At 40.1% G+C, this 19,697-nt stretch overlaps 1 protein-coding gene across 1 annotated transcript; it reads left to right on the forward strand.

Moving 5' to 3' along the window:
• The first annotated feature begins 2,037 nt into the window (after window positions 1-2,037).
• LOC122796938 (zinc finger CCHC domain-containing protein 2-like) lies at window positions 2,038-3,100 on the forward strand. The gene has a single exon (XM_044065713.1). The coding sequence runs from the start codon at window positions 2,219-2,221 to the stop codon at window positions 3,098-3,100; it is 882 nt and encodes a 293-aa protein (XP_043921648.1). The 5' UTR covers window positions 2,038-2,218.
• Window positions 3,101-19,697: the final 16,597 nt, after the last annotated feature.

Raw genomic sequence — 19,697 nt, forward strand, 5'->3', positions numbered from 1 at the left:
AATATTTCAGCTATCATAAGATAACTTCTGAATGAAAATAAACCTTTTCTCTTTCTATACTACAAACAATCCTCTTCCAGTGCAAATCTTTTATTATATATTAATCCAGGGAGATACATTTTAATCCTCCCTAACCCAATTCAAATGCAGCTTGGTGAACTGGATGGGAAACCAAAGATTTATCCCCGATTTGGCACCTATGTCTCTAATGCAAACTGGTAACCTGTAAATGGTTCATCTCCCAGACCCATGCTTACACTTATCAAGGGTATCTGAACTTGTCAGATATTTGGAATGCATGGCTAGGCTTAAAAAGGCCCTTGTGGTTATTAGCCTAGCAAACACCTATGAACCTTATGTGTTTGCTTAATGAGGTCTGCAAGTAACTCTTAAAGTGCATCAAAAATAGAAAGTCTAATAATTGTAAACATAATATTCTTGATACCCACCAAAGCACTACATTGTGCTTTAAATATGTTACCCATGAGAGTGAAGCTAACTCTCTAAGCATGCCAGCCAATTTGGGGCTATAGTTATAGATGGGCAAGGACAATATGTATTATTATTACCTTTAACAGGGCCAAGCCTGTAATTGGTCATTGTCTGATCAGTATTGTAACCTGGTAAACAATTTTAAATAACCAAATAACTTATATAAATACATCTTTTAACATCAGAGTTACTTCTTCAGAGTTTTGTTTATTCAAGTTAATTTTGCAGGCTCAGAGATAAACTGAAGGATGTATGTAAGCTACAACAAGTAACTACATTTTTTATTCCTCATAATTTCTAAGACTTGTGGTTAGCATTTATCCTGAACTGCTCATTCTCCACCTCACTTCAGAAGCATCTGTTTTAATAAAAGCTCACAATGCTGGTTTTTGGGCGGTCATGTTTGTCTACTTTCCTACCCTCACTGAATTAAGATATTGGTTCACCCTAGTACCCTTGTCCATCTCTAAAGCTATGTAACCTTGGGTTGACTTGAAGAAGCTATTTTACAGATTCTGTCCAATATGCCTGGGGTGAAGTGTATTTTTCATAACAGATGGAACGACCTAACTAAGTAGCCATACCTCTTAACTGTCCAGATTTTCGCAGAATGTCTAGATTTTTGTCTCATATTTTTGGTCTGTTAATAATAAAATTTGTGATTTTCTGGACTTTCTGGCAAATTAGAGGGGACTGGATTCACTAAATAATGACAGGCATTTCAGAGTTTTAAACTTCACATCCTTCAGAAAATGCATGACAACACAAGACCTTTCATTCAAGAAACTCTCTAAGTTTATAAGAGCAACATTTAAAATTTGTCCCTACGTTTTTGCCCCCTCCCCATTATTTTTGGCTTTGTCCATTTTTTATGGTAAAAGGTTGAGAGCTGTGATTATACTTTTGCAGATTAACAAGTTCGGTTATCCAGTGTGCGTGTAATTGTTTGGCACACATAGCAACGCAAGTGGGTCGTACGACCTTGGATTAAGTTGACAATTGAGCTAGTGTGGATGTCGGCGAGTAATACTATTTTGTGCATTATTCAGAAAGTAGAATCTAGCCAAGTGCCTCAACATGCGTTTCAGCTCCCGTGAGGTACTTACTCCTCTCAATCATCACACTGTCACCAACACCAAGCTGAATAAAAAACAGTAAATTAAACAACCACTGATTTACATTATAAAGCTCTTCACAACCAAAATGCCTAAGCCATTTACCATAGCAATCATTACTGTATTAGTTTGGAATTTTGAGGAGGTGTATTGTAAAACTAGTGTTGACCCAATAAAAGATAACACACCACCTTTGTGATACTCCACTGCCCTCTTCATAGTGAAGATCTTGAAGAGATGGATTTAATAGAATTCAGGCCTCACAGTACATAACGCTTTTGAGAGCTAAGCTACTAAGTTAAAATAGCGAAAATCAATATATAGTCTTTCTAACGTATATTGTGTTTTTAAAAGATTTGTAGTACCATGAGCATTTATAATTCACTAGCTAGCTGAGCTCAGGGACCTATTTGTGGGGAGGAGACTAGTTTTGATTTGACTGACAGAGGCGGGGCTGTCAAGGGTTGAGAGTTCAACTTGCTGCTTTCTAGAACGGCGTGTTAGTGACATTCTGGAAAAAACGCTGAACTTTTCTGTTTTAATATATGAAGAAGTTATAGAGATGGTCATCAGTATCTGATTTTCGTCCTATTGTATTTCCTTAGCTGATAATGCTGAAAATGAAGCTGCCTGTAAAGCCGGAAGAAGGAATAGTAGAGACGGCGGAGGACAAGCTGGCTGAAACCTTTGAATGTAACCTCCATCTTCCCGGTGCGGCTTGCCAGTCACTGCGTAGGCATTTAGATTCCCCGGACTTGGTACAGAAAATTCAAGACAGGGAAACTGATCTGGCAACCCGTCTAATTAGTAAAGAAATAGTGTACGAGTGGTTTGGGTTGCTGCTGAGCTCAGCTCAGCGAATTGAGTTTATTTGCGGTCTTCTGGATCTCTGCAACCCACTGGAGCTGCGCTTTTTGGGGTCTTGTTTGGAAGATTTGGCACGCAAAGATTACCATTTTCTTCGAGACTCTGAAATGAGAGCTAACAGTCCTTCTGATATTGGGCATCTTAAAGACGTGACAGATACAGAAGTGCGGTCAAAGTTGTTGGTCTACTTGGCACTAATGCGGTCTGAGAACCGAGAATGTGCTGGACTTCTGTACCGCGTCCTTGCTCATATGGACACCTTGGTGAACAACTACCCTTTGCCAAATACCTTTGCTTACCGTGGAAGCTCTGAACATGACAGTAAGCACGGCTCTGAAGCGGAATGCCCAGTTGATAACGGAGTAAGAATGGAAGACGAGCTGTTGCTGCTGCTTACTATGGCCACACTTCACCCAGCTTTTACGTTTCGTCAAAGAGTTGGTTTGCGGGATACGCTGGAAGAATTAAAGAAGCGGGTGGCTGACTGTGCTTCTCGGGTAAAAGATAACATTTTGTTTTTATATGTTTGTACTGCACGCTACGACACCGTATTCAGTTCGAAAAGAATGGCGTACTGTTATGTTGCAGAATTGCATAACACTACTCGGGGTGGGTGGGGGGATTGATATTTGGGCACGTGAATTTTAGTAGTTTACCTTTAAGACAGTGTCAAATGCCTTGTTTTTTTATAAAAACAGTTTGACATAAAAATGACTACCTCCATTTATAAACGCATCCTTAATGTATTTTATTTGAATCTATTTATCGTGGTAGTTTTTATTTCAGAATTGACTAGTCTGGTCAGACCAGATGCTGGTGGTTGAGGGGAAACTGGTGTTATAACCACTTTACACATACACCGAGGAGTCACATATGTGAAAACGGTACTTTCTTGTAAAGTTCGGTTGGGTATCGTAGTTAAACTAACTGGCCTCGCATGTGGGTACGTGATATGTAGTTTTACTGATTTTACTCTCTTTTTTTACTTTTCCGCATAAAAAAAACAGCACACACTGCTGAATAGTGGGGTACATTTTTATTTAAGTTTGACACGTTTTCTGGCAAAAAGACAAAGCCAGTCTTTTGGTTTTAAAACCAAGTATTTGTGCTTATTAACTGAAAGCCTAACGGTTGCCTCCTACTTTTTTTGAATGAGGAGAAGTGCATTTTAATTGGTGTGTCGGTAGATGGCGTTTTATGGGGTGGGGGTTGCAGAAGTTGCTATTTTTGATTGACAATCTTTGGAGTCAATCGCAAGGGAAATTATTTGGGGTCACACTGTAATGGTTCGTTCCGGTTAAAGTGGCTTTAGAGTTCTTGATGAACATTGTTTAAATAGCATTGAAACGCAAATAACATTTTGGATATTCATTTGACTTTTCTCAACATTTTTGTATGGTTTCTGTAGTGAAAGGCATCTGCTGTCAAAAAAGACATTCTGTTTGCTGAGATGCTGTAGGAAATAGAACCTGAAACCCGTGTTTGTGTTTAATTTCTTGTCCATCTGTTTTTTTACCGTTTGGTATGGTGATATGCATTGAATTAACTGGGGGAACCGATCGTTCTTTAGTTTATAGCGGTGTAGTTTAAACGCTAGAATCTTTCGCAGTTTGTCACAGCCTGTTTGGTAGTAATTGTAGTTAGACAAATCCCTAGCATAGAGGTGGTTACAGCTAAGTAACGTCTGCTTAAGGTCCTCGCTGTCAACATTCCATCTCAGTGAGCAACACTGCTTCTCGTAATGTGGAACATCTACTTGCAGCTTTCCTTCACCTTGAATTAGGAAGCTCAGAGTGGTTAGTGTGTTTTGTATACAATAATATTGATCCTGAACGATTTACCATGGATATCAGTTTAATAAAATTGCTAACACTGAAAGTGTAGCACACCCTTTCAGTGTAAACTTTAAGGGACATGGACTTAAGACCCGCAGGAGGAACGTTCCTTGAAGGTGCTTAAAGCGTCCACCCTGGCAAGCATCATTTGCTTATTTTCTTGGCGCTTTTTGCCCCTCCTGCCTCCAGACCATTAATATTGGTAATCTTTCTCAAGAATCTGAGACAGAGCCAAAAACATTTAACAGGCAAAATCGGTACAAACCGTTCTCTGTTGGATAAATGTATGCAATACTTCTATCAGTAATACAGTTTAGCCAACGCACACAAATACTCTATAGTCCCATACTTGCCTGCTAAACATCACTGAAACTTTTTCAGCATCTTACAGCTGTTTCCTAGAATCCACTTCCTCTCACAAAATAGTCGAAATGGTGCACGGTTATTTCAAGAATTTTCAATTGCCAATGTTGGAGACTCAAAGCAGTTCTAGAGCAGCATATATAGATTACTAACTCCTGAAGTAATCATAATCATCTTTCGGCTGTCCCCGTTAGGGGTCACCACAGCGGATCATCTGTTATTTCTTCCTGTCCTCTGCATCTTGCTCTGTCACACCAACCACCTGCATGTCTTAACTCCTGCCTTTTTGTAAATGCCACTGTCTCCAACCCATATAACATAACTGGTGTCACTATCCTCTTGTAGACCTTCTTCCCTTTCATTCTTACTGGTACTCTGTAACAAATCACTCCTGCCACTCTTCTCCACCCACTCCATCCTGCCTGTACTCTCTTCAGAGTAATGGTGATTGTGGAAGAGAACTATTGATCCCAAGTATTTAAACTCATCCACTTCGCCACCTCTACTCCTTGCATCCTCACCATTCCTCTATCCTCCCTCTCATTCACACACACACACATATTCTGTCTTAGTCCTGACGACCTTCATTCCTCTTCTCTCTAGAGCATATTTTCATCCCTCTAGGGTCTCCTCCACCTGTTTCTAACTCTCACTACAGATCACAATGTCATCTGCAAACATCATAGTCCATGGGGACTCCTGATCTCGTCTGTCAAACTGTCCATCACCATTGCAAATAAGAAGGGGCTCAGAGCTGATCCTTGATGTAATCCCACCTCCACCTTTAAATGCATCCGTCACTCCCACTGCAGATCTCACAGCTGTCAACACTAACCTCATACATATCCTGTACCACTTTTGTGTATGTCTGACACTCCGACTTTCTCATACAATACCACAACTCCTCTAACTCCTGAAGTAATATTGTAATCAAACTCCCTCCCACTGCCATGTGGCATGTCCAGTAACTTCAGACTTTACAAAGGTGATTACAAATTTTGTGAAGTGGAACTGCTTTGCATGTACAGATCATGACTGTTGCTCATTCGTACTGTTCCAGTTCAATGCATTAAAACCTTCTGCAGCTGAATGTGAGGCCTCCGTTACTGTACACCCTATTACCTTTCTTACGAGTAGATCTGTTAAAGAAATAACATGTTTGCGTGGTAACGGGCCTACATAATCTTTAGCAGGAACTGCTACAGAAACTATAGTATGGGAACAAGCCTTCATTAAGGTTCTGTGCAAACCAGGAATCTGATTAGAACTTTCAACTATCAAAATATTTCTGTTTTCCATTTCTCAAAGGTTTTTGAAACTGCATAGTCAAATACTAAATCACCACAGTTTACTGTTGCACACTCAGCATGTATTCCACTGAGGTTACAGTATTGAAACTGTCTTGCACCTCAGCATAAAATTAATCCAAGAAATCAAGGAAATCTGCATTTTTTGTATTTCTTAATTTTTCCCCCAACATTTTTGATGCTGTATCCCAGAAAATGCTTCCGAGTAAGGCTAGCCTCCCTAGTTTCCAATAAATCCACTACCTAATTGTTTCAAAGGAGATTTTGGAGTTGAGGCAACAGACTTGATCATGCTTCAAACCCATCCCAGCGTGAGTTTCCTCTAGGATCAAGTTTTGGTCCACTCCTGTTTTCATTAATGATATTTGTAAAAGTTTACCCAACTCCTTTTTTTAATACTGTATTCAGATGGAGTCCATTATCACTTGCTTAGCCAAATTACTAGACAACAATCTGTTAAAACCCTTTTTAAAAGTTAATCTAAAACACTATGGCAATATAAGCCCCAACTGCTGTGAGTTGTTCATAGGTTCATACTAGGCTATCTGCCCAAGGGCATTTATAAGCCTAGCCCAAAGTTATGTGGCTTTCGCCACCCCTTTAGTTTGAATAAAAACTATGCCTATCATTTTTCTGTGCCTCTGTCAAGCAGTGACACTGAAGTAATCCCTGGGGTATATCTGCGATCTCCCATCCATTGGTCAAGATTCCTCTTGAACAAGGCCAGCGAGGTGCTCTGCCTCACATGTACCGGGATTTTGTTCCACAGCATAGGGAGTCTCTGGGTGATGAATCTGTCCCTCCAGCACGTTCTATTTATAACCGTGTCAAGGTTTAAGTCTCCCGCCCTTGTGGTTCTGAGGGATCTAGATTTTTTGAGGTGAAGCATATTCATCAAATCTGGGTTTGACATGGCCTTATATGTCAGGCACAGGTCACCTCTGAGCAAGCGGTATGAGACTGAATAGAGCTGGAGTTCTTTCAGTCGGGCAGCATAAGACATATTATTGAGACCCTTTATCCTTTTGGTGAGGAACTTTTGGGGCCTTTCAAGCTGCATCAGGTGTCTGGTCAGATACATTGTATAACCTAATATTTGATCACCATATTGAGTATGTAGTCTTAAAACATACAGTAGAGATTCTATCATCCAAACTTGTTGGGACCTAGGGTAGTTTGGATAATCAAACTGTTAACACACACACACACACACACACACACACACACACACACAGAACTGGATAAAAAAAACTTCTAAAAATGTTTTTAATTAACGTTAAACAAAAATAAAACCAATGTACTGTACAAAACGGTATAGTATTATATTTTAGTACAAGCTCAAAAACCCAAGTGAATACGTATAATGTTTACATATTCAGACTTTATGATCTTTGCTACATTTGGAAGGCTGTGTTTGGATAATTGACATTTTGGATAATCGACTCACTGCTGTATAAGCTAGGTACACTGTACAGAGCCAAATTTTTCTTAGCCGAACATTCACATCAAATGTTCGTCTCTCCTCCACAAAACCATATTGATCAATGGCTATCAATTTTGGCAACACCTTTTCCATTCTTTAGCAACACTGCACAGGCATGGTTTGAAATTGAAGGGGGTCTATGTGTAGCTTGCATCACGTGCTTCTGAATCAGTCTTATTGGGTGTAGATAGGAATGTGCAAGAAAATGAAAGTTTTGAAGAAGGGAAAAAAGGTAGCAAAGATGTGCAGGATTATATTGTAACATTTGGTTTGTATGCATTTAGGGTTAGTTTGGTAAGAGGATACATTCACTGTTCATGTTTGGTGTCTGTCTTGAGTGGTGGTACTGTTAGGGAAGGCATGTTTGGTGTGTCTTGAGTGGTGGTACTGTTAGGGAAAGCGTTTTTTAGTAATGTAATGCAGAAGCATAGGTAGGGTGGGCCCACTTGATGTAAGATGTTGGGATTGCAACTTGCAGCAGTGTAGTTACTGCATTTATTTCCAAACCAGCATTTCTGGATGCTGGTACAGAAATGAATTTTCTCTCTGGACTGAGCTGCTTGCTTTAACACCTTTTGTGTATGTTAAGTTGTAGCAAGCAGTTTTAGTCTTTAAAAGTACAAAATACTTTTCTTCCTTGCTGCTTAAAGTTAAGATCAGGGCAATGATGTTTGTTCTTTAATTTTACTTCCAGGTTGGGGAGCAGCACAATATGCTAGATGAGCCAGCTACGTCTAATGTGTAGGGTTAGGGTTAGATATAAGTAAGGGTAGGCAGGGGAAAACCTCTAAGGGTAAAAGAAATGCAGTAGAAAACTGCACTACCCAGAGAGAACCCTTGTAAACATGAGGGAAATGGTGCAGACTTCACATAGTGACAATAGTAAGAACTGAACACCAGTAAATTGACTTAATGTAACTATACAACTAACAGCAAATACACTTGCAGAGTCCTCAGCTTTGGTCAAAATTGTTTAATCTTTCACAGCAGGTGTGGTGGTGGTCTTGATCTTTTCCCCACCAGTGTCTCCCTTTCCTGTACTATTCTTAATGTTTTCTTACCAAAATCGAAACATCTGGCATTGACCTCAATTAAATGTACACTTTATTGGGGGGGAGGGCTTGTGTATTTCAAGATTATTTTAAAATGAGATTTTTCTTATTTATAGACCATCTTTGCAGCTATAAATGGTACTAGAATTTTTTACATCTGTGAAGCAAGTTAGAAACAACATAGGTACACAATGTTACTGTAGTTGATTTTCTATTGAACATTTTTTTTTTGTATTTTCTCAGTGTGCACATTTTCTTTGATTATAATTGAGTCCAGTTTTGTATTTGCTTAGTTCCTGCTTTCCCTTAAAACTTACTCCTCCTGAACATTATTTTGCATGTACTGTTATTTCAAATTCAGTTTACTTCTATATTCTTGTTTAATTTTCTAAATATCCCACCTCCCATTTTTTTGTATCTCCTTTACAGTGTTCAATATTTGGTTACAGTCTGTGTAGATTTTAATTCCCATTTTCTAATTGCTTTTTTGGCTGTCAGTAGTATTGGGGTCATAGGTTATTTTGGTTACAATCTGTTTAGATTTTAATTTGTTTTCCAATTGCTTTTTTTTTGGCTGCCAATAGTATTGGGTTCATAGGTGTGTACTTAGGCTAACTGTGCCACTAGGGCCTTTTTAAGACTAGCCTGCATCCCAGATCTGACAAGTTGGTACCCAAGTGTAAGCAGAGCCTAGGAGATGAACCATTTACAGGCTGCCTATCTCCATTAGAGAGAGAGGTGCCATATCACAACTGCAGTTCCTGTTCTCATTCAATTGTCCAAGTTACACTTGAATTGGGTCGGGGAGGAACTCTACTTCACATGGATGGGGGGAGCTTATACCAAAGAAGGGGTAGTCTCTGGGATACATACCTGTATCTCCAGCAGATTGTATTTATATCACGGGAGAAGTTTAAGTCTCGAGAACAGGTAATTCTGGTGCCGTTTGGTTTGCAGATATGCGGGTCTGTCAGGGTGGGGTCTAACAATGCCTTGTATGCCAGGTATAGATCTCCCCTCGACAGCTTATAAGGGGACACAGTACAGGAATACAGCTTTGAGGTGGTATGCATAGAACATGTTACTTATGCTCTGTATTCGTTTAGTGAGGAGTGACTGTGGACATTGTAGTTGGATGTCCCTGGTTACATACATACCAAAGGGGGCATTTTACTCCATGACTGAATGCAGTAAAAGTCACCTTGTACCTAGATGCCATACCTTTTTTCCAAGTTGCACAACATAGGATGATTTGCTCACAACTGTAGACACGTTATTGTCAACATTAGTGAAGAATTAATTGAACTTTGTAGGGTCTTGCTATGTCTAGACTAGTGATGGCAAGCCTGTGACACACTCGTCAAAGATGACATGCCAAAACGTTTTAGTTAACACACAAGTGTTCGCCAACAGTCGAGTTACCAAATAAACTAAATGAACAAAAATACAAGAAATGTGTCCCTGCACTTGACTATTAAAACTCTGCAACAAAAAAAAAATCATTAATTGATGTCAAAAAATCAAATGCAAATATTTTTTTCAGTTCAATTCAAAATTACTATTAAAAGTAGGGTAAGTTTTTGGTGCACTATTTTAAGCCCAATTATCAGTGCACATATTGTTTCCTCTATTGTAAGTCACTGATTTTTACTTTACTTTTTGTAGCAGCACAAGTGATTGGACTTTTTTTTTTTTTTTTTTTTTATAATTATGTAAATGTTCTCTTGCTTGGGGGAAGGGGGGGTGACACGCCAGCAGAATCAAGCTGGGCATTTTCCAAATTTTTGATACAGAGCTAAAAAGGTTCGCCATCACTGCTCTAGCTTGAAAGAATAATTTCCTTGGTTACAGGGATTTGCTCCCCTAACATTAGAAATTCCCTACGAAATACTGTCAGAAAATTTTGCCATCTCTTGTTACATTCCTAAAATATGTTGAAAAATCATCTTTCCCATCAGACCTCCAGCACTTGCTGTCTGAGGAAAAATCCTGAAGTCTGCTTGGGTTATAAAATAACCTATGCTAATACTTCAACCTTAAACCCTTTTGGAATTTGCATTCTTGAGCAGTACCTGTATCCTCCTCCCATTGCTGCTTTTGTAAATTTACCTTCCAGTCCATCTTCCCAATCTCTTCTAACCACCTTTTGATTAATCCTTATAGTTGTCATGCAATATTTTGTGATTTACTTATTATCCATTTAGTCAAGTGTAGAATGGAAGCTGCTGTTAATTTAACATCTCTGATCTTTCACTTGAGAATCCCTTTCCCTGTGCTAAAGCTACAGTTTCCATCCATTTTAATTGCTTTTGCTGTTCTTAGTAGCCTTTAAAGGTGTCCTGATCACTTATTTTATCATCTTTGCAGGCAATTGAAGTGTTGTACAGTCGCTTGAATGCATTCATTAATCTGTTTCCCTGTGCTTAACTTGCGGTTTCCCTCCATTTCTGCTGCTTATAGCTTTGTAACTGATGCAGTGAGTTTTAGCCAGGGTGTGAACAGTCCAAGTGGTGCCTATTTAGTGAGCGACTACAAGCAGCTGCTCTTTCTTGAGTGTTTAACATTCTTGGCTGGAGCTAATAGCCATTCTTTTATTGGTTTGTTTTAAATTTGTTGCTTTGCTACATTGCCCTGTACGGTGTTCAGTGCTGTGTAAACCTCCAGTCAGTAGATACAAGCACTTTTTGAAGTTTTACTCCTGGCAAAGCTACCCAGAGCAGGGTGTGCTGAAAGAGGTACTTTTGTGTTTTGTTTGCACCAAGTTAGGTAACTGAAAGTTGCTTCTACCTTAGGTTGACTATATTATGCTATAAACATTTTTGATAGTCCAAGAGAGCAGATATAAGGAGAAAATAACTAAGTGGAAGCCAGATTGTCTTCCTCTGTTTCCAGTCCAGCACTTGCCTTTCTTGACTAGTGTAGTCATTGCCTCATGCTGACAGTGAAGTGACAACACAGTCACTAAAAACAGCCTGTGTGCACCACAGAACTCATCACAAATACATGGAAAAGTGTCGTATGTTGAGCCAAAGTCATTGCCTAAGCCTGAGGTCAAACAAGACTATTTCTCCGAATAAATTGAGTACTGCAGCACATACTGCTGTATCTGCAATAGAATTCCCAGGGAAGAAGAAAAGAACAAAAAAAAAAAAAAAACACCCCAAACCTACTGCTCTTAAACCTTCTGCTAACATTAATGTATCGGTGATTGGTGGTTCCATAGTAACAAACACTCTTTCCACACAATGCTGGACAAAACAGGGTGTTGGTGAGTTGTCTTTCTGGAGCCAAGATTGCTCTGAGGTCATCCAGAATGGCACTACACACACTGGTGCAGTGGGTGTCTCAAATACACTGGCACAAATAAAACTTGACCCTAGAGACATCTATACCAAGCCCACCTATACCCAAGGAACTAAACGTTGTGTTATCACAAAGGAAAATTTGTTAAAATTACTTTTCCAAAAAAAAAAAAAAAAAAAAAAACAAAAACATTCTGTATGGGACCTGATAATAAATAAACCAGGGTTCCTGCTGAGCATCACAAAGCATGTGCTGAGGTTGGCTCACCGTGGACCCTGGGAATTGCAAACCCATCGGCTTGAGGAATCTCCTAAGGCCATAGAATGGGTCATAACAGATCAGGTGGTGACTTTTTTAAGACTACCTCCAGCAGTGGTTTTAAGGGCAGTTACTGTTTTAATGTATCTATATACATGTGTAGAAATACCGTACACCAACATGAAGATGTTGAGAAACCTTTAAACGTGGGTAGATTCTTTTGACCATAATGTTGCGGCAGTGGTCAGGTAATCGTTCCATCTGGCACAGCTGATTGCAATGGATATTTCCTCTGTGTCCAAAGAATTTCTGACCCCTGTCTGTTCTACCCTGATCAGGCCCATCCTAGAATACATTGCTCCCTTTGGAATCCATCCACAATGACTTTTTCCACAGTTTTGCACATGGAGTCAGGGTGTCATTTCAACAGTGACAAATATCATTCTAGAGCCAATGCTCTTGCCTCTCGGAATACCTTACTAAATGCTCTTGAGCAGTTCGAGATATATTCCTGACAAAAGATCATGGCATATATTCCTGACAAAAGATCATGGCATAAAGGACCTCCACTATCAAGAGAGCCTGAAGGCCTTGTCCTTGTGTTAATTCCTTAGAATCTTTGGGTGTGAACTGTGCTTTTCGTCTTGGCTGATCTGGGTTCAAGACCTCTTGTTTGTCCACAAATCAAACAGTCCAATGAACACTAGAACCAGGTATCTGAACCCATTTCAGCAAATAAGTCCTAGTCAAGAGACAGACTTGTCATACAGTGATTTATGCTTCTGGAAGAAACGTCCTCTCCAGATCAAGCAATGAATTGGGAAGGAATTGTATTGATTTCATTATGTCACTTCTGGTATGACTGGCCTATTGCTTTTTGGAAAAGGAGACAAGGTCTAAGGGTGGGTACTGGCAAGGTGTAAATAGCCAGGTTACCATGTAGATTCTGTGAAGACATATTTTTTTCCCTTCTGCCTTACACTCACTGTCTCTTGCTGTGTCTCTGGTAGGTATGGTGTTGGCTGCACTTGTGAGCCATTTTGTCTAGTCAGTTTCCTTTTAAGGGTGATACTCAAACCCTGTACTTTATTTCTTGTGGGGTAAACACCCTGTCCACTGTGCCTTTTGCGTGTACTGTGATCCTTTTTTCATTAGTCCATCTGATCTGACTGTTTGGTACTAAGCTGCCATTGGCTAAGGCTCCTGTGCCTCAAGCTTCATCAAAATGTCCTAAAAGTTGGAAAGAGCCTCTCCTTTTCAGGTCTTGTTTGTCCCCATCACAAACTGATCTGTAGCTTGCAGCTATGTTCTCATTTTTCATATCCTGTATCTTTTGCTGAAAATTTAAATTTTTACCATTTCTATTACGTTTATAGTTTTGTGTGTTTTTAATGTCTTGCCAGTCATACCTTTCTGTGTACTTTGTCTCTCAACTTCTTGTGGTACGCATGCAGTGGTCTAGCCCATCCACCAAAAAAGCTCTGAACTGATGAGCATGGACAATACTATTCTTCTGAGGTACCCAGAATGGAAACCTTCTCTTGGTTCAGTTCTGAAGCCTAAACCCCTGTCATGGAGACCGTAATAATCAGGAATAAATCCCCCTCTGTCAGGCAGCGGATACTTCTAAACTGTAGTTGTCACATTTTGTGATGGAGACCACCTTCATTTTTATTAAAGTCTGTGCGCTTCGGAAATGCATCAAACAAATTGGGAGCTGATGGTGAAGACCTTTTTGAAGATCATACCATTCCTTCTCTTGTGTCTAGGGCAAATTGGGTTGGCTTTCTTGGTGCCATTTTCTGCAACAGTGGTCTTTGCTCTGGCTATCCAACCAGTCCAAGTTAAAATATGTATAAATAGGTGCCCCTACCTTGGTACATATGCTTTTGCATTAGTCGTATTCAACTCTGACTCATTTGGTGTTAAGTAAATCTCAAACCCAAGTGCTCCCTGACTAATTTGTGGCACCATCCTCTGACATATCACTTGGGGCCATTCTTGGCATCAGGGCATTGGCGTTTTGAGCCATCTGTTATGGACTTATGTCTCCCACTTCTGCTTTGGCAGAGGAGGAGTCTGTTCCAAGGAGTGGTTCCTTGTTGCACAAGGATTCTGGACCCGCTTTTGAGGCGGTGGCTAGGATGGTTGTCTGAGTACATTCAGACCAGTAAGGCCAAACCTCACTAGCTGTAGACGTGCACTTTTTTAGGCTTGTAAGTGCAGCACAAGTGGAGTGTTTGGCTATATTGACAAGGCCAGGAAAAAAAAAAGCTGAAATGTGTCTAAAAGTAGTGGGGTTTGTTTTTTATTGGTCTGGATGTGCCCATAAAGACTTGTGTGTGGCCTTCCAAAGCCAGGTAGCTGAAATATTGATATGCCCTTAAGGGCTCATTTGCATATTCTCACGGGCCTTCACTCCATAATATCTAAGGTTTTGCACAGTGAAAACTCTAGCTTTGCTGGCTCACTCTCTCTCTTGGGATGAGGAAATGGTCCTCAATGAATATGGCTGTGCAACCTCTACCATCTGGATGGGAGGTGCTCTCCTGCCAGCTGTTTTGGTTGCCAGGTGAGTGTGGTAGAAAGCTGGCACAATCAAAGCAATTGCACAAAAGAAGAAAGTGTTGCATCCATTGAAAGGCATGCAGTTTTGATAAATAAGTCCACTGGGGAATTCGGGGATTGTTGCAGCAACCACAAAAATGGAACTCGTGGATGAGTCGACTGCTGTCCATCCTCTGTATAAGGAATCCAGAGACAAGCAAACTATATGAATAATTTGGTCAGGCTGTCATGTTGATGAGTCTACTAAATTTAATTACAGACCACCTTAAGCATTGTTTAATATTACCAATCTTTCCTTGCATTTGTATCCCATTGCTGCCAACGGTACAACTAAGGCGGCATACACTGGCATAACCCTTGGGTGTCATTCGTGGCTTCGTTTGTGACTTCGCAGACAACCATAAGTTCTGTACCAACAACATTTTACAGTTCTTCACTTTTCTTTCCTATGGTAAAGAAGCTGCTGAGGTACAGACAAAATCAGAAAATGTCTGCTCTGGGACTATGATCCGAGAATCCTCAGACATTCTTCAGTGTGAATCCAAAGTGTTTCATATCCCTTCTGTTCAAGAAATTCTGGAATAAACCCTTTGATTTTTCTCTGATAGGAGTGGCTGAGGCAGATGTGGTCCCTTCAGTGTATTCTTGCCAGATGGTTGCAGAATCTGTACCCTTGAAGGCTTGCGAAAGTCCATTTCTGGGGGCAGTTGGGGGGGGGGGAGTATTTCTGTCCATGCTATGTAGTTGGTCATCACACAGGACAGCTGGGTACAAAAGATCCTATTTAGAGGCTATATGAGACAATTTCTTTCCAGAAACAACCTTATCAAAAGTCCTTTCCAGATATTCCATCCTACGAAATGCATGGCCCTTCAAAAGGCATAGATCCTCCTCCAACAATAGGGCCATCCAGGAAGTCCTATCAGACCACAGAGCATCAGGAATCTACTTTGATATGTTTGGTCAGAGGTTGTTCTTTTTTTTTTTTTTTGAACCAATTTTAGTTTTCTAAATTGGTACATGGATAAAAAAAAAGTTAAACCTTCAGAATGGTCAGTGTTTAGTGAATTTCCACTGCCTCAAGGCAGATGACTGGATGTAGTCTATAGACCTTCAAGATGTCCTATAAAGATTCCTGTGTGTGTAGAAAGCATCTGTGCTTTTGGCTAGGGTGTCAGTCATTATCAGTTCAAGGTCTTGTCCTTCCGGCTCCTCACAGCTCCACTGGCATTCACCAAGTGCATAGTGGTAGTCACAGACAGTCTGCTACTTGAAAGGTATCTTCGTATTTCCACATCTAAACGATTGGCTCCTCAGTAAAAATAGTTGATCCATAATTAGTCCCCCCCCCCCCCCAGTCTTAGTTTTAAGAGTTCAGACTCACATGGCCGCTTCCATCACCATGGTCAGATGCACCAAGTTTCCCAAGAGGATCCCTTAGGGGATCCTCCACATCATGTTCACAAATAAGATTCCCTTTCAACCACAAAACACCAGAGTCAGACCTGCAGGAGTCATTTAAATTGATGTCAGATTTCCCCATTCATTCACAAAGGAAAGACCTTTTGTACTGCCGTTGTTATTGTCAATAGTATCCATGGATGGGTCAATATTAGAACATTGTAGTTTCAAAACTTCGAAAGTTCTAATGTCGAACCCTATTCAACAAAAGCTGAAAATATCAAAGCAACAGAAAACCAAATTTTTTCCTAGGGAAAGAATTTGGTTGTCCATTTCTTTTGTGTCGGTATTTTCAGCGCTGTGGTGGAAAGTTATGGGTCGGGTTCAGGTAAGTGTGCGATTGAGTGCGGGTTAGGTTAGTTAGGGTGTGGTTTGGGTATGTGTGCGATTGTGTGGACGTGAGGGTTAGGGCCGAGTAGGTGAGTAAGGGTGAGTTGAGTGTGTGATAGTGATGGACCTTAGGGTTAGGGTTTGGGTTAAGGTAAGTGGATGGTTTAGTGGTGTGTGTATAGTTTAGTGTAGGGTTAGGTGTAAGATTTTTATGTGCATGGATTGCTGTTTGTTTGGTGTGCTTGTGTTGTGTGTGTGTTTTGGAAGAGCAAATTTTTCTCCTAGGAAAAAAATCGCTGTTCTGTATGTTTGATATTTTCATCTTTCACTGAATAGGGTTCGATATTAGAGCATTCAAAGTTTGGTCTTTATCCTGACATGAGTTCTCCATGGATTGGTTCCACTTGGAAATGTGTGGCCTGCTTGGCTTTTTCTTTCTTCACCCTCTCCTAACATCAGTTCATTTATAGGTGTTAAGCTTGACCCTCTTGATGCATCCCTCCAGTAGACACCATACATTTGTCCAAAACCATCAATTTTCTTCTCCACAAAACAACTATAGAAAGCAAAGTAGGTCTCCTTTGCATAACTTGTCTTCAACTAAAATAAGACACTAGGCTGGAACCTACTTCTAATTATACCCACTAGAAGTATAGCTAGAGCTACTCTATTTGGCCTCTATGATTTCTACAAGTACATAGTGCAGACAGGAAACGCTGTTGGCTTATCCCTTTTATTGCTTTATGTGCACTACCACATATCCAGCTTGATGCTAGTGGATCAGAAGGCTGAAGTTTTCTGTTACTAGCCTAGGTGCTTGAATTGGGTTTCCATTACTGACAACACAGTGCCTTATAAGGGGGTGCTGCACTCTTGTGCGCACAGTCCTTTGGATGAGATGTTAAACTGAGGTCCCATTAGCCAGAGTTTTTGATATCTCTGGTTGTTGGGGATTGGGGAAACTTTTCTGGTACACTTGTCGAATTCCCCTCATCGGTATGAATTGCCTCCTTTGGTCACCCCTGAACAAGTCTCTGTCCTAGTAGGACTAACTCTGTTAAAGTGTAAATGTGCAACTTAAACTTACAAAAACATTTTCAGCCCCCCCCCCCCCCCAAAAAAAGTAAAAAAATTATACCTGGCTAATGTAAACACAAGAGGTGCGTGTAAAGTGGTCTTACCTGTATTATGGGCAAGGCATATCCTGTATGGTTGCACTCAATAAAAATAACATGTTATGATTTGAAAGATTACACACTCCTAAGTATGTTGAATGCCATAATAAAAAGGAATCTGAAAATTATAGTAGTATTGACCACTTAATTCTTTCCTGTAGCAACATTAATTTAATCCATTATTTAGCAATAACCCTACATATTATCGCTACAAACGAAATCTTTTACTGTGTGATGGCAAGTAGCCTCGGCAACCGATGGTTCCAGTAACTGTGGACCACCCTATATACATTTCCAATGTAATGGCAGAAACGTGTCTTTTAAAGATCAATTGGAACATCTACCTTTTCTGAAACTTCCTTTTGTTGGCTTGCTCTCTGGGTGTTCCTGTTTGCAGTAAGCTCCCAAACTTTGACCTAAATGATCCATGTAGAATGGAAAAAAGTTTATTTTTATAATCGTAGTTCTCCCTTGCAATCCTCCACATGCACACCGTTGTTTTCCGGGTTGTGCGTCACAGTGATGACATGAATGTGAGGTTGCATTTGCTCTACACTGGCAAAGAGGAGACAAAACATCATGAAACAAAGTAAGAAAGATAATGGGGCAATATTCTTGTCTCTAAGAAGGGCATTTAATAATTGACCATACACTGCTCCTTCAGGAATTGTCGGGCATAGAATCCTCAGGAGTTTGGTTAATGTGCTAATGAAATCTTCAAGAAGCATGGCCCAATGAAAGCCTGTGACAAAACTTGTCCATAAAGGGTTCCCACAAATCCTGGGGCTAATGTTGTGTTATAACTGTCTCGCCTGGGACCTCTACAGACCGATTGTGTTGCATATGCAGACAAATACATTCTTTGTCTATGCAGGTAAAAAACATATTGCATACTTGCCAAAGGACTTAAGAATAATTTCAAAGCGCTGTCATTAGCTTGCTAAGAATATACTTTAACTGCACTAAAAATAACTAATTGCCCAGGTAAAAGAATGGGAGGCGAGGTGGCCACTTTAGTCAGCAACCACTGGTCTAAAGCATAAACTTCCTAACTTGTGTGACCAAAAACTCCAGTCCTAACTGGGCTATAGTTGAGGATATAGTAATAAATGAATAACCGCAAATTACTGTTATGTTGTATCTGTATGCCACCCCTCCTCCCTCTTTTACCCTACTCCAAGATGTTTTACACACCCTCCTTAATATGTCTGGCACCCATAAGCTAATTATTATGGGGTTCTAAATCTGAATGGTGAAAGATGAACTAAAACATGTGTAAGTAGACTGCTCGTACTCTATTTCTCACAAAAATGTGTAAGAGAGAGCATGCCCAAACTCTCAAACTACAAATCTCCCTGATAGTGTAATCGGTAATACGAATATTGCCCTTCTTAGGGGTACAGCCACCAAGCATATTTGACCACTTGACTCCAGATGTCTCAAAAAAGCAAATGAGTACATACATATGGCTACAACCGCTTGACTTTAGCTCTCCCAGTGTGAAAACACAAACTGCAGCCAGAGGTAACTGTCAGTTTGACTAAAATTCAGTTACTGGCTAGTAAGTACGCTGCCTGAGGGTCTGCAAAGAAGAAATGGAGAGCCTGAAAGAAAACCAACTAGAAAAGGTGAAGAGAACACACGGATGAATCTTGAAGCTGTAAAGCAAAATGCAGCTCAGACTCCAGCTTTGATGCAATGTTCCAGTAATCTACAGGAAAAAAAGAAGTGCTCAGAGCTGGTTTTAAAATAAAGCACTGAGTGAGTATATCCACTCAAATGTAAAAAAAAAAAAAAAAAAGTGTGGGGGGGGGGGATGGAAGAAGCTCTAAACAAATAGATCTGACAAAACTTAAAAAGAAAATCAGGTTGAAATGAAAAGGCAGGCTGAGTTTGAGACTGCTCAAGAAGAGATGTTTCAAAAAATGGTAGACTTGGAGGACAGAGCATTTAGGGAAAAATCTGAGATTTTCTGCTGTACCAGAGAAACTGGAAAGAACCGACTATATTAATTTTAAGAAGGCATAAATAAGCAACTGGAGTGGTATTCCAGAACAGGAACGGTTAATTGAAAGGGCACACAGAGTG

Source organism: Protopterus annectens, chromosome 3.part0 (genome assembly GCF_019279795.1).
Source record: "Protopterus annectens isolate FY-2018-M chromosome 3.part0, PAN1.0, whole genome shotgun sequence".
NCBI lineage: Eukaryota > Metazoa > Chordata > Ceratodontiformes > Protopteridae > Protopterus > Protopterus annectens.

Coding starts and splice junctions, on each gene's coding strand:
- LOC122796938 (XM_044065713.1), top strand. CDS start 2,219: ATGCTGAAAATGAAGCTGCCTGTAAAGCCGGAAGAAGGAATAGTAGAG.